The 16283-nt window shown below is 36.6% G+C and overlaps 1 protein-coding gene across 1 annotated transcript in view; it reads right to left on the minus strand.

Moving 5' to 3' along the window:
- calcr (calcitonin receptor) overlaps positions 1-16283 on the minus strand; it is a 38956-nt gene that overhangs the window by 2615 nt on the left and 20058 nt on the right. Inside the window, exons 3-15 of the mRNA XM_056741298.1 lie at positions 15144-15306; positions 14049-14156; positions 13208-13311; positions 12610-12772; positions 12391-12501; positions 12202-12314; positions 10848-10939; positions 7076-7202; positions 4724-4877; positions 1804-1864; positions 1638-1704; positions 1310-1528; positions 1180-1221 (exon numbers count right to left, since the gene is read on the minus strand). Coding sequence (XP_056597276.1) covers positions 1180-1221; positions 1310-1528; positions 1638-1704; positions 1804-1864; positions 4724-4877; positions 7076-7202; positions 10848-10939; positions 12202-12314; positions 12391-12501; positions 12610-12772; positions 13208-13311; positions 14049-14156; positions 15144-15306 — 1524 coding nt within the window. The remainder of the gene's footprint in view (positions 1-1179; positions 1222-1309; positions 1529-1637; positions 1705-1803; positions 1865-4723; positions 4878-7075; positions 7203-10847; positions 10940-12201; positions 12315-12390; positions 12502-12609; positions 12773-13207; positions 13312-14048; positions 14157-15143; positions 15307-16283) is intronic.

Genomic DNA, 16283 nt, shown 5'->3' on the forward strand with positions numbered 1-16283 from the left:
TCATGCATGAGTGCTCCAAGTTTGTTTCTCCAAGTCTGGTAAATGGATTTTGACAGGATCGCTGGTGCTTATTGCTGCTTTATACTCCTCTCATGCCCTCACCGAGACACATTGGCTTTAAAATCCCGGCCTTCGTAAACCTTGGGACGTTCACGGATAGGTAACTTGGATTGAAAACGTCATGTTGTAACTATAAACTTCACTGTCATAACCTGCAAACTATGCTTAACGCCGTCAACACGTATCGCAAATGATTCATGACAAATCACGGAAAGTGACATCAACCACGTGTGAGTCAACGTGTTACACAGCGTGGCCAGGTATTCACCCAGAAACTTACAGAACGCATCACTGCTTTTCGAACACCGGCACACGGTGTGTTTTGACAAAACATCACATTAGCCCAAATGTCACGTCTGTTACACGGGGGTGACTGCACTCAGAATGGTCTCTTTAAATTATAACAGGCATTGCTTTATAGTGAAAGGGGAAACAATCTAGATTGAAGTATTGTGATATTGCATATCATCATAGTGTATCAACATCCTCATGCCAAGAAACTATATTTTATAATTCTTTAAGGTTTATTTTTAAGAAGCATTTACAGTGTTTAAGCGAGAATAACAATCTTTCACAAAATAAACAGTATAAGGTTTCATTACTCATGTATGTACACCCACTGAAAAAATGAAGAGACCATTCCAGATTTTCATGTAAAAATCTGGATTCTAGTTGTATTGTGGCCATTGCAGTCCAGAGTCTGATAAATTTCCCCAAAATCATACCGAAATACAGACAGCATGATAGACACATGAAAATTATCACATAAAAAATAACTTTTAAACTTTTCCTAAATATGTGTACAGATATTGCTGTATTGCTTAAAGTGAATATGAACTTGTTTTCTTTGCACTATTTGAGGTCTGAAAAAATACAGAACATCTTTTCTGTCATTTTCACCTGTTCCTCCAGGTCTCATTTTCTGCAAATAAATGCGAATAGAAACAACATTTTTATTTGAAATTTGGGAGAAATGTTGTAAGTAGTTCAGTTCACAGAATGAAACAAAAATGATAATTCTACCCAAACGCAAACATTCCAATTGTAAATTTTAGAAAAACTGAAAATGGTCTCTTATTTATTTCCCGCAGCTGTATGTATTAATCTGGTCATGCTTACCTCTCCATTAAAAAAGCAGAATATGGTTGCCACCAGCAGTCCCTTAAAAACCCAAAAAACAAGGAAGCCTTATTATCATATATTAACTTTTTATATAGTTTTCCAAATACAAACGATCACTAGGGAGTACCTGGTAATGCATTAAAATATGCATGATGTAGTCATAAATCTCTCCTGCCAGGCGGTTCTCCGGCCGCCAAGGGAAAATGACGAATTGAATGCCTAACAAGGGCACGAGAATTAGGGTGGCCCTCACCGCCTTCATGTACATGTTGGACTCTGCCCGGTGAGTATCTCTCAGTTTCGTCACCAAGACTCGTACTATGTTCAATAGAAAGAACAGGTTGACCTAGGGCATGAAACAAAAAAATGAAAAATTAAGATTGACCTTTTGAACACATTGAAAATTCGATAAATTTATATTTGAGTTTATAGAAATGTTCAATGTGTTGATTCACCAATAAAGCTGCCATTATGGGGCCGTGAACCACATAGAGCAGATGGGTCTCCACACTCATCCAGCAGCTAGTGGAAAAACACAATAAATCCCATATCAGATCTTCTGTCCACTAGACCCGGCCTGCCTTTCGTATTTACAACAGAGGAGCAGTGAACATTACTCACTTGTCATCAAAGTATTTTTTCCTAGCTACAGCGTGGATGGATGCAGGCACCAGGGGGAATCCTGTTGAAAGGAGAATTGAGACATTAGTCAATCACAGCATATCTCTCTCTCTTATAATTTACGTTTTATACCCATTAAAATGCAAGAAATAATGTCGAACGGGACAGTCGAGTATAAATTGTGTGGAATGTGTACAGCAGAACGTGATTTATAAAAGTATTAAATATCAGAGTACTTCAACAGACGTTTCTTTACAAGCTCAGCATCTTTTTGCTAAATAAACATTATTCCTTGATGCATTAGGGATGTTGGATGCAAAATCAATCCCTCTTGTAGAACTGTAAATTGGCATGAAATATCCTCAGTTCAGCCTTTAAAGGCCTGAAGGCATATTAGCGGATTTGCCACGGCTGGATGAGGGCCGCTGCCTCTCTTCTTTGGGAATAAATGAAAGATATGACTGAAGGTTATCATGGAATCTTTAGTAATGATCTGCTATTAAGAGCTCTATTCAGCTCAGTCTGCAACCTGTTCATTCAAAGGCAAAACAAGACAGTTAGGTCCTGATCCTCTATAAGCCATGATAATAAAGCTGTCAGTGGTAACAGTTTAGAGTACAGCAGTACTAAAGCCCCCCGGGGCAAAAGACCCTTTTCATTCTGTTTTCTCCCACAACACTAAATGACAACAAACATTAGCAGAGCAATTTTCTAAACACTTGTTTGTCGCTGCTATCCGCAGCGGAATCGTTCAGATCCATGGGGAAATCGTGCACTATTACTACTACAAAATAAAAAGGTATAATCTTACAAACGAAAGGTAATTTTTTAGGTTGCATACTAATAGCCAATCGAACAGTATGCTGTATATCAGACTATATTTGGTAACACTTTAGTATATGGACCAATTCTCACTATTGACAAGTTGCTTATTATTAGAATATTTGCTGTTCATTAATGCTATAAAGCACATATTCTGCATGACCATACTCTACAGCTCAATCCTACCCAATCCCTAAACCTAACAACTATTATACTAACTATATAACAAGCACCAATTTAGGACTTTATTGAGTCAAAAGTCCTAGTTAATAGCGAGAATTGGACCTTAAAATAAAGTGTGATTCTAATGAACAGGTTTGACAGCTTTAGTCATTTCCGTTAGCCAAAATCTTAATGCTACAGCATATAATGATATTTGAGAGAATTGTGTGCTTCTAAATGTAAAGCAACAGTTTGGGGCCGTTTCTAGATTTGACAATGTCCCTGTCAAGAAAGCAAGATTCAAAAATAAATGATTAAGGGTTGTGACAGTACCATGACTTTTGTGATTGTTGTGTTCTGTGTGCAAGGACATGCCCATTCACCCCCTTTTTTCCCATCTATCTTCCCTTTAGTGTTTCATTCCCCACACCTGCCCATTGTAATTACCCCTCATTAGTTTTCCCCATTTAATGCCCTTGTGTTTTGCTATCCTGTGCTGGTTCATTCCTTTAATGTCCACGCTGTGTCTTGTAAGCCCTGTTATTGCCTTGCTTTTTGAGAAGCAAATTATTATTCAAGTTTTTGTTTCCTATTTTTGCCCACTTGTGGGAAGTCTAAGTTTTGGCGTTGTTCTGTTTGTGTGTTTTTTGCTGTTTTTGCCCCATCGTGGGTCTTTTGTTAGAAAAAGTATTTTTGTTTAAACTGCTGTCTGGGCTCTCTGTACGCCATCATGACACAGGTATACAGTCATTTCAGAACAGAAAAAGACCCTTATTGAACTGATACAACAAAGATGGAAACAAAATTCTTTGAAGGTAGTGTAGCATTAATATTTGTTTTGATTGGATTTACTGGAATAGATAAACATGTTTATTAGAAGGGCTGTCCAAATACATTTGTCTATACTGTATTAGTGTATATAATATAAAGTATATCACATTATGTGATTACGAGACATGATTGATAATTTTGTTTATCCTCAATGTGATTAAAACAACACGTTTTTTTAAATTGTGTTCAACCCTTTCACGCATTGAGGTCACTACAGTGCACAGCCACAAGATCTCAAAACTCATACTGTTTTCTCAAGTGGACATCCGACGATATCTTTGAAACATGTGTGTAGTAAAAATCTTGTTTTACATGCCTTACAAGCAACAAAAACACACAAAATTGTTCTGAGTTTATATGCATGAAAGGTTTAAAGTGAAAGGATAGTCAAATGATAGCAAAAGTGGAACATGCAACATTTCACTGTTTTTTTGTTGTTGGTAGAAATAGACTTGCAGCAATAGTTTACTAAAGCAGAAAACAGGATCAGGATTATAGAAAATGAAATGTCCTAAAAGTATAAAATGACAAGAATGACTTGAATAGAGGGTAAGCTAACCCTTTGCTTAAGAGGTTATTTTGAATTAGTATATACTTAAATGTTACACACACAGAAGAAACATAGTGCTCATACTGTATACCTAAAACATTCTCTGGAATTTATTTTTAAAAAGGTATATTTATATCTTTATTTTCTCAGCTTCATCAATATTCAATAACAGGAAATAATGTACTGACCCTGTTAAGCTCACATTTTTCATGAATGTCCTGCTGTACAACCACGTGAGAAATGAAGCATGACCTTATTACTATAGTTATCAAAAACTCACATGAACTACACATTGTGTCATAAATGTGAACTACTTGTGTTCATGGAGTTAACAATGTTCTCCGTTTATAGAGCAGAAGGACATGAACACAAGCAAATGTTGTCAATAAATTATGGAGCAAAAGGTGATGAAACAGCTGCCATGTAAACAGGTCACGATACACTCGGTGCTAACAGGAAGGCCGTCCATATTTACAACTTTGAGCTTGGGACAGATGGGAAAACCGAGAGCTGCTTTTCAGATAAAGAGGAAGAGTGGAGCTGGTGAATGCTCACCCCAGCCCAGAAGATAATACCAGTGCAGATGCTGTTCCTCTGCAAACACGGCCACCACGATAAGAGTGTGCAGATAAATCCCCTCACACAGCATCCAGAAATAGTTACAGCCCAGCATGTACATGTGGAAGAAATGCAGCACCTTGCAGCCAATCTGCAAAGGGGAGTAATGAGAAAAAAAGAGAGAATAAGACAGATGTTTTTACACTGACTGCAATAAGCAATTCAGGCAATATGTCATCGAGGAGGCCTCATTAGTTTCTGTCTTTGTGTCAAGTAAGGACATTTTTTAAGACATAAATGATAAATTGATAAATGTCCATTTGCGTTATATATGAACTACTGCAGTGGTTTTCTTTAGGTTTTGCTTACAAACTAGATTTTGATTTGAAATCAACATAGTATCAGAATTTAGCTGTAGTACATTATAGTTTAAGATTTCTATACTGGAGTTTAAATTTATGTTAAATATTTGATCACATATTAGATATACAGCTAAATAAAAAATAAGAGAACCATTCAGATTAGCTATTAGCCAGATTATCAATTTCATTCCAGAGTTTGTTGAATTTCAACTAAATCAAACCTCAGGAAGTCAGAACGAAAAGGAATATGTGAAATAAATCAAGGTTATCACATTCTCTTTTGTGTAACCTTTCTTAAATACACGAACAAACGTTACTGTATTATTGCTTAAAAGTGAATATGAATATGTTTTCTTAGCAGTATTTGAGGTTTGAAAGAATACAGTTTTTTAAATACAAAAAATAATGTTTTGGCTGATATTTTATTTCATTTAAAATAACAGAACTGTTTACTATTTTGCTATTCAAATTATACATCCTATATGGTTAGTTTTATTTGAATGAATCTGCATTTGGATTCCCCATCAACAAATAAAGCCACAAAAAGCCAATAAATATATTAAAGAACATTAATGTGACTTCTTTATATGGTACTTTGATGTTGTGTTTTTTAGCCTAAGTAGCATAAAACCATAGATATTTTTAAATTGCATAAATTGTTTCATTCTAAGGAGCAGAACTTCCTGTTTCTCTTTTTATGACAAATTCTTGTTTAATGCTTTTTAACATGGCCCAGATATTCTTCCCTGTAAAGCTTGTACTGTCTTGCTCATTTGTAAGAACGTGTGCGAATTTAATTAGAAGAAAAAGTTGGCAAAAGTTATAATCTCAATTCGCTGAGCCCTGAATCACCCCACCCAAAAACCCATCAGTCATTCTGATGAACTTTCTACCATATGTCCGTAGCCCAATGCTCTTCTGTCTGCTCACCCAGGCAACAGAGTAAACGTCCACAAACACGTTATCTCCACACGCAACAATCCCTCAAATGTCACAGGCTTCTTCGATATGACTTAGACGACCTTGACGTGTCACGTAATTCTAGTTAAACAAAGCAAGTCTCAAGGTCTAAAGAGTCTAAACTGGGTGGCCGAGCCACGTCTTTGACCTCTTCTCCTTAAACCCAGGAATGCATTCTGTACTGACTGCTTAGGCTTGACTCACCAGGAGCTGAAAGGAAAAACAGAGGGAACATTTTCTCCTGCTGAAAAGGATATCGTAAATTAAACGTTGAGTGAAAGCACCTGCCCGACGCCCCCAAAGAACGTGCATTTTACAGAGACATCTGTAACACGGCGCCTGCACATAACAGGCAACGTTTTGAGAAGGCATCAGTTTGGATGGTACTTATCTTCTCGTACACCTCTTTGCTTTGACAGACGCAATGAATGAGTCTGTTTTTCAGTGCAGGAGCCTAGTGTGATAATCCATTTCTCAAACATAAACCAGTATGAACAATCATTGTTATGGAACTCTAAGAGTACATTCCCGCTGCACTTAACTTCTTTAGAAACTTCAAAATTAGCATCTCCTCCAATCTTCTGCACAACAGACAAGCTAAAAAAAACAAAGAAAGCAGGGTGCATACTCTGACTCACTTCTCTGCCCATTTCTCTAATATTTACAGTCTCTTGCATCTGTTCCACATCTATAGTGGTTTTAACAAAGCTGTCTGAATACTGCACAAAACAGCTCTTAGATCATCTGATACATTCCTGTGTGGAAGATTTATACGTTCTTCCATAGAGAGCAAAACCTGAAAAGATCATACAGTAGTAGAGGAGAAAGTCCTACGAACTAAAAATACAATGAGTTTTAAATATTGTGGCTTTCTTGGAATACAAAGATGTCTTTAGAGGCCAGACACAAGCTAGATACAAAATGTCTAGCACATGAACGTAACGCAAATTTATTAATCTTTTTACCCCACATAATTGTAAAAAATGGCTGGAATTGACGCTGTGTTGTGGAGGTGAGGTGTACTAACCGGACTCCTCTGCACCACTTTGGGGTTGTTGACCACAGTTATGAGGTTGATGATGGTGAAGGCCGAGTTAAGCACGTATGAGAAGAACAAATTCTTGTGAAGTGTGATTCTCTGACAGCTCAGACTCCTACATGAGATATATAAAAATAATCACAGATCATTTATGACAGAAGCAATTTTGCAGAGTTTCACACAGTAATCATGTTTGACAGGTAATTTCAAGACGGCTTTGTGTCAAAAAACAATTTCTAAGTCTAGAAGCAGATTTTTAACTATTTTTGTTGCCTTCAGGATCCACGCAATGACAAATAAATGTATATTTTAAAACTTTCAGAAATTGAATGTTTACATGTCTGTAATATATTAAGAAAATAATTTGTAGATCAGGTTTTACATTATTGTCCGTGTTTGTTTAAAAGAACTGTGATGTCTAGAACCCTAAAATGATCAATTTATCTCAAATGAAATTTTTAAAGCTTGGGCACAGATATGAAAGTAGCAATCTATAGGTGTGCTTCTGCATTGCCATCTCTGTTTGAAACATAAAAATGAAAAGTTAAGTTTATGAAACTCAATGAACTTTAATAACAGTGCATAATAAAAGTGCATACTATAGAGTTAGGGTCAAACAACAAGAATACAAAAATTTTCCAGGGATGTCAAACGCACCCAGAAAAAAAGGTTCTGTTTACATAATATACATCTTACTGTATATATATATATATATATTATACGTCTTACATACTGTGCATATTAATTTTGTGTTTATAAAGACATACACGTACATGCATTTATTTAAGAACATATAAAATGAATAAACACATATATATATACATACATATATGTATATATATATTAAATTATTGGCAAATGTAAATAAATACATGGCAATATTTCCTAAATGTGGTTATTTTTATATCTATGTGTTTATAAATACAAAATTAACATGCACAGCACACTGACATATATTATGTAAACACAAACTTTTATTGTGGGTTCGATATAGTGCTACTTATCCTTTGACAGCCCTACTGTTTTCTATTAATATGTATTGTAGAAAATCTACAAAAACAGCAAAAAAATAACTATAACTAAATAAAGCTAACATTGTCTCAATAAAACGTGAGAAAGCAGCTTATAAGAAAAGTATTTGAGCAATAAATGCTGTTCTGTTGTAGGACTGGAGGAGTTGTAAAACTTTAAAGCAAATTCAGGATGTAAAACAACCTCACACCTGCAACGGGCAGCTGGAAAAGATCGTCTGTGTTTTGCAATCACCAAAGATAATGATTAACTATTTTTGTCGTCCAAGACGCTACTGCAACTCACATCACATGATCTTACTCGATTGAACCGAAAATTGGCAGCAGTGTTCCTGGACCACTGGACAGACTGGAGTAAAAGCTGAGCTCATTTTCCAAAGCTATTTCCCATATTTCTAACCAAATTGCTGGCATTATCCGGCGGGCATAAATAAAAGCTCAGTGCAGCTGTATACTGTCACGTACCTCACTGAACACCACATCTGGACCCAATAAGACAACATTAAGCCTTTGACATCTCGGGGGATCGGACTGTAAATATCGCAATCGTACCATAAAAACAAACGTTGCACAGAATTCATGTCATCGTGTCATTAACATTATTATTAACATTTGCGAATGCATGAACCGTTCTAAATAAGTTTCCACAGCTTGCAAGTTGGTCAAAGCCTTCCTTGACAGGTGTATACTGTAACTTAACTTGGAGAATAAAACAGGAAACAGCACAGTTACATCAAGTTTGCTCATCCAGTTTGTCCGGTAGTGATATTAACCGATTCATTATAAAAATTGATTCTAAGGGTAGTATCCAGATATTCTAATAACAGCCTGTCATTGCTTCTGACAACAAAGGTGTTTATCATTTGGGCCCTAATGTTAAAATGAGGTCCTAATCATAATATGTTTGTAATGCACTATAATGGATGCGTTTCCTCTCAACCTTTCATTTACTGGTTAATAGTGTACTTAAAGCAAGCATGCTTCAAACACAGGCAGTGAGATCGTACGCACTATATACAACAGTCACACTAAATATCATCCAGCCTAAAGCTTATGTGCCCATCTCTGACGTTTAACTACCCTTGAAATGAACTTTACCATCGGGGATATGGAGGATGGAAACCAGATCAGCATGAAATGACACACAACCTGACAAACCCTACTGGTTTTCGTTTGGCTATGGGCTTTTTAGACTAATGGACAGTGAGATTTGCACTTAATGAAGCACAATGATGAGAACACATTTTTATTATGTCATAGCCAAACAATCGGGATATTCGGCCAGCGAGTGGGAGTTGAAACATTTGGGACTCATTAAAAGTTTGTTTGTTAAAGTTATTCACAGAGACATCACTCAAATAACACATGCCATCATCTTGCTCTCATTTGGCTTAGAAATGCTGTAGTGAAATTGAATTGATGTTTTTATTTTTAAAGACCGACCTATTTTTATTACTTCAACTTCAACAGACCTATCAAATATTCATGCTAACAACAGACTTAAGGTGCAATAGAACCTGTAAATAATGGTTTTGAAATAAGTCATTTTATGTTCTCCTAATGAGCTTTAGTATCGTTTTTAAACTGTGGTCCTTCAGATTCACAACCTGAACATTCACAACATCTTTAACCGCAGATCTTTCTAATGTAGTCTGAATCAGAAAATTATGTAAAACTATGTAAATATGAGCTCACAAGGTGACGATTTCATATCAATTCATTAGATGTGAATTGTACAAAACGTGCCATTATTACCAAAAACAATAATGAAGCCCCACCCACAAACCTAATATCAAAGGTACGAAAGCAGGTTGTAATAAAACTTGCGAATGAGATTTTACAAATTCATATAAATTAGCTATGTACACTCTTTTAAAAACGTGCCTTCCGATGCCATAAAATAAAACATTTGGCTGAATGGTTCCATAAAGAACCTTTAATATCCGTATAACCTTTCTGGTGGAGAAAGATTCTTTAGATTATGAAAAATTCAGGATTTTGTTCCTTACAAACGTTTAAGATAATAGTCCTTTGAGAACCAAAAATGGTTCTTCTAAGGCATCGCTCTGAAGAAGCTTTTGTAGCACCTTTTTTGTCAAGTAAAAGTTCAGTAAAAGTGTTGTGAATTGCAATGAGATTGTGTTGAAGCTTCAATGCTTTGCTTTTCAGTTCAATGAGGGCTGATTTAGGTTTTTAATGCATTTCCAAAGCACTGTGCACAATAAATGGCAATCCATCACTAAGACATAAAAAGGCAACTCTTCCAATAGGAAAATAATCACCTCATCTAGAGTTCTATATTATTCAGAGGTTAACAAATTGAACTCCGGGGTGCAGATTGCATTTCCATGGGGCCATGCCGGCGGTAGCACGCCACAGGAACTGCAGTTCCATCTTTTCTATTTGGTTTGAATTGGCTGCTGTGATGAATGGGGTAAGCGAGAGCCTCTTGGTAAATCTTTCTTTGAGAATCTTAAACGTCGACTCTGTCAATTAAATAAATCTCAGTTGCCAGAAGAGCAATCTACCTCTCCAGCATCCCCGTGAACAGCTCTGACAAATGACAAACTGCTCGAGAGCAGATGACAGACAGACTTGACAAAAAAAAAGTAAACAACAGAGCGGCCCATCATTGAGCTTCATTGATATTTCCGAAGCAACTGCAGCTATGAAGCAGAGATTTGTGGCCTCTTTAAATCGTATTTTTATATTTAGGTGAACACACTCACCTGAAATAGAAGAATATGGCCAGAGAGATGAGGAGCGATATGATGGACAGAGCGTGACCCACTATTGCCATGTAATACAAAATATACGCCATCTGAAACGAGACAAACAAATCCTGTATAATGTAAATTAATTCACTAATAAAATTGCTAGTTTAACCAAAAATTCATAATTGAATTACTCTTATGATCATTCAAACCTGGATGACTCTCTTTCTTCTACAAAGCACAAAAAATATATTTCGAAGAACGTTGGTAACCAAACAACATTGGACCACATCTACTTCCATTGTATTGATGCAAAAACACAGAGACATTTCTCAAAATATCACCTGTGTTTTACAGAAGAAAGAGTCATATACAGGTCTTGAACGACATGAAGGTGAATAAATAAAGACATCATTTTTATTTTCTGGTAAACTGTCTCTTTAAGATAGCCGTATTAAAGGGATCATCACATTTGAAATCACATGAATTGTTAGTTGGTCGCATTCTAGAGACGATTTGATTGGACAAAATGCTTTGTAGTGCAAGATGACTCATCAGCCTTTTTGGTCCATTTACTAAATCCAAAATCTGTTAATATGTGAAGTAAATTAAATCTTTCACTTTAAATAACGCACTGGCATAAATACCTTTCTAGCTTAAGGCTTGACTTTATTGGGGCATCATATACAATTTTTATTCGAAGTTTTATAGTGAACGGGGTTCTTGCAAAAAGGATGTCATTTAAAGTACTGAGGAGACTTAAAAGGTTACCTTGAAAGTGCACATCTCATTTTGTTATGCCTTTTATATGAACTCCAGTCAAATCCATCTGCTTTGATGGGAAGTGTATAGATTTAATTTAAGTCTGTCTGAGCTGACATTTCCTTTTTGTTTGTTTAGATTTCTGTCTCTCTCTCTTGCTCTCCCGCTCTCTTTCTCACTTTGTACAGCAGTAGTTGTACAGTACAGTCGCCATTATGAATCATTTATAGTGCAACCCATCTTCAACAGAAGCTGTTTGGTTAAACCCTGAACTTGTGTAGACGTTCTCCTTCACTGCTCCTTAGACTAAAAGAAACCGAAACTTCCTGAACAGCTGTCCACCAGTCTAAGAGCCACTCAGAGTTAGCTTCATGTCTAGTGCATTTCGTTTAAAACATGATTCTCTTTAGCAATATTGATACAATATATCATTTTTTTATATACACAACTAGAAAAATCTCCTTGTGGATCTTCTGCCATTTGGGAGAAGATCCTTTTCTTTTCATAACGTTTGTTAACGTTTAATATCGAATTCAGAAAAATTCATTACACAATAAAACGTTCTTTTATGAGAGATGCGTAAATGAAGGATGACGCGACCTCGTACCTTTAGTTTGTCTTTCGTGTGTGCAATGCACAGGGTGTAGTTAGACCAGGTCCTGTTCGTCTCAGGATGCCTGAACCAGTTTCCAGTCCCATCGCAATATTTAGTGACCTTCTCTACATAAGACAAAGGATGCGCATTAACAAATGAACATAAAAAAATAAATAATAATAAATAAATAACAAATTGTACCAGTGGAGTCGAAGTCAACAAAGTAATTAGGACAGTTCTGCGATGTGTGTGTCCCTGCCGGAGTGTCATCCCAGCATAACCAGCCATCCCAAGTCCTGTTGCAATACAGACCTAAAGGCCGGCACACAAACAATCAGAGCGTGCAATCGCTCTCTGCACTTTGAGCTACGAGCGCCTGATGATTCAATCTAAACCTCTTCAGTGGCTGTGTTTTCAAACCTGATTTGTTATATGGCAGGTCTCTGTTCATTTTCTCAAAGCATTTATATTGACCATCGATGATCTTCTTCCTCTCCTCTGCTTTCTGAGTCACTACAGGGCTGACCTGACTCTCGACTGTGGGATCCATCTCTGTCTCTAAAAATCCATGAACTGGCAGTGTCTGTAGAAAAAAGCATTCATTTTGAGAATGTGAATGAAAATGGCTGTCGATTTAACATGGGCCAAATACATAATAAGGGGTCAAGCACTGAAGGAACGTGGCCGGCGGTCGAATCGGTTATTTTTCTTTCTGTCTTTCTTCTGAAGGATACTCAATGGCAGTGCATGGAACCACACGGTTAAATATGATTAAATTTGGCACTCTGATTGGAGAGCATCTAAAAAGTTCAAGTTTGCACTCAAATTTGTTATTTCTACGTATGCTTTTTTGAACTAAAGGAATATTATTTACATTGTAATTGTCATTGTCACCACGTGGATTGAAACTGACAGTATGTACACGTAACTATTTGGCCTAAATAATAAGCCTGGTCTATTTAGATTATTTGGCTTGATTGCTGTGCTTGACCCCACAGTTCTTGCAATTACATTTTACCTTTACTTTGTCCTTTGAGAATGTTAGACAATGGGACCAGCTTTTATTGACGGAAGAACCGTGTACCCAATTGCCAGATTCATCGCAGTATTTGGTTACTATTTCTGTAGAGAAAGACAAAGTCTGGTTTAGTTTGGTGAGCATCAATGTTTACCAGCAAATTCTGTTATCATTTCAAACCTCTACGTTGGAAACAAAACAACATTGACTTCCACTGTATGAACGCAAAACCGCTGAGAAACTTCTCCAAATATTTTCTTTTGTGATCCACTGAAGAAAGACTCAGATACATTTTTTTGAACATGGTGCGTAAATGATGACAAAATTTTTATTATTAGGTGAACTGTCCCTTTAAGTGTTCTCTCAATTCACTCCAGCCCTTTATCTGAGGATTTGCACAAACCAAACAGAGATTCCTGATATTCGGACACCTATCTATCAGAGAACAGCAAAGAATATCAATATTTCAGCATTTCAACAATTTTCTGTGCTGTTTTTGGATCTATTCTTTACACTACTTATCATCCAAAATGATTTACTTTTTAATGCAGCGAAAATATTTTTCCCTTCGGAACAATTTTTTCCGCAGTTCTCCGTCAGGTAATACATTTTTTGAGGCTAATAATAAAAGTTGATCTAAACCTTTCCAATCACAATGATATGACCACCTCTGCTTCAATTATCTTTAGGATTGCCCGCCTGTCTGTGCTGTGGAATCTTTCTCTGGAGCACAGCAAAGACATGTAACAGATGTCAGGCCTGCTGTGGAATCATCAGTGATTTGCGGCGTCTGAAGAGCTCGGATACTCAGAGTGACAGTCCAGATGTGATTGTGTCTTACCCAAGGGGTCAAAGCTGGGGTAGTCTGGACAGCTCTGAGAGACGTAGGCTCCAGCTGGGGTTTCGTCCCAACAAAGCAAGCCATCCCAAAATCTGTTACAGAAGAAACCTATAAAATTAAAGAGACATTTTAAAGAGTACACACCATGATAAATCGCATTTTCCTTGATCTTGTGATGGGGGGGGGGGAAAGAGTTCTTTGTACTAATAAAACATACTGTAAGTTTCAGAATGCAGAACTTCCTCAACAATGAAAGAAAAACCTTTTTGAAACCACACTCCTAAAATGGCCAAATTTCTGCAAGTCTTTTAGAAAAAGAAATTAACCAGCTGAACGTTCAACATCATCCCTGATCCTTTCATTTTGAGAAGTGCAACAATTAAGCACAACAACGCATAGACTTTCTTTTCACGTGCAAAAAGGGCCAGGCTGGAGGACATTTTTCAACCATTCTTAACAAGATCATCTTAAAAGCTCTCCACTATCACACTTAGTGTTTCCAATGACACCCGTGCCATTCAATAAGCTTATGAAAAGATTAAAAGCACCATCTTCTGTCATTGAAATGAAATAATTGGTTTCTTTAAGAAAGTTAATTAATGTCTTTGACATTTTAAATGAGACGTGCAGTATAATAGGGAATTACTTACTTCATGGCACTATAAAAACATACTTTTAGTTTCAGAACTAAAAATGTCGCATTTAAAGGTGAATTCTATTATTTCTGCACCACCCAATTAAATAGCAAAATGATGTGGTTCCACTTCGACAATCGACCAAACTTGTTGCCACGCCCCAGACTCACACCATTGGTTGAATTTCACCACGTGCTGAATGCGGCACAAAATTTAGCAGAATTACAGCAGAATAGTTGACTTGTAGTTGCCTCTGCACATATTTTAACATCCACATAAATACATCACCTTTTAAGAGTGATGCTACAATAATCGGTTTCTGAAAGCCCTCCATCCACCCACTCTCTGCTCCACAGACAGCATTGACACTGAACAAGATTATCCCAAGATGAAAAGCCCCATCTTCTGTCATTCAGACAAACATTTCTTGGAATGTAATTGGCATCTTCATTTTCTCTACCTGTTTTATTATGGGGTCCATCTTGGCCTAGAAGCTCCAGACATTTATACTGAGACTGAGTCATGATCTGTCTCTCTCCCTCCACTGCCATCATGACAGGAGTGAGTGAGAAGTCTGCGGTAGGCTTGGCTTTCAGCTCCGTTGCTCCAGCGACTGTTATACTCTGCAAGAGGAGATTCAGGATGTAGAATAAAAGATTGGTTATCTTTTAATTCATGAGTTGGAAACGCCTAGAATCGATTTGAAACTACAGGAAGAGTGTTTAAAATTCATTAAAAAAGCAATTCATTTATTATTATAGGGACGCGCAATATGTATATATATATATATATATCTGTATATATATCGGTATTGGACGATAAATGGAACAATAAATAGTCAATAAATAAATAGCCCCGTAATAAAATTATGACGATATTTTATAGCTAACTGAACTTAATTTCTCCTTTTTAAAAGAAAATTATATCGGCCAATATATCGGTTATCGGCTTACAACGTTAAAGAATGAACAGTTATTGTATAGGACAAAATGTACACATCGGTGCATTAAAAAAGTCCAATACAGTCAAAATTGAATCCAAATCACAATCCTTCATCATGTGTGTAATCTCATTTCGAATTACATTCATAAATGATCCACAACCTAGGACAAAAGAGACATAAACTAACCTGGCTAAACTAAAATAGAATCAAAACAAAATGCTTGCTACCTCAAATGCATCTACTGGTGTGAACTCGAGGACCTGCTTTTTTACACTTCATGGACACATTTGAAAACACAATTGTAAAGTGTTATTTCTGCAGCTTGAACTGGTCAAAAGCATATTTCTCTCAGTATTGTTAAAAAAATCTTCTGTCAAGGGGAAATGCTTTCTACCGAAAGAATGGGTTGATATCAAAATTCAGTGCGCATTCTAACCATTGTAATGCTGTTATGAGTCATCTCATATTTTTCTACTTTTAGACACCTCACAGTAATGAATCCTCCGTTAATTTACCACTAAGAGTTTGAGGGCTTTGTACAGAGAGCTTAACTTTGGCAGACCCAATCAAGCCCACCTTCTTATCATTGTCATTAGAAAAATGAAATAAAGTTGCAGTGGGCTCTTCAGTGCTGTGTGTCTGTCTTACCTTGCGCAT

This window comes from Triplophysa dalaica, chromosome 25 (genome assembly GCF_015846415.1).
Source record: "Triplophysa dalaica isolate WHDGS20190420 chromosome 25, ASM1584641v1, whole genome shotgun sequence".
Lineage (NCBI taxonomy): Eukaryota > Metazoa > Chordata > Actinopteri > Cypriniformes > Nemacheilidae > Triplophysa > Triplophysa dalaica.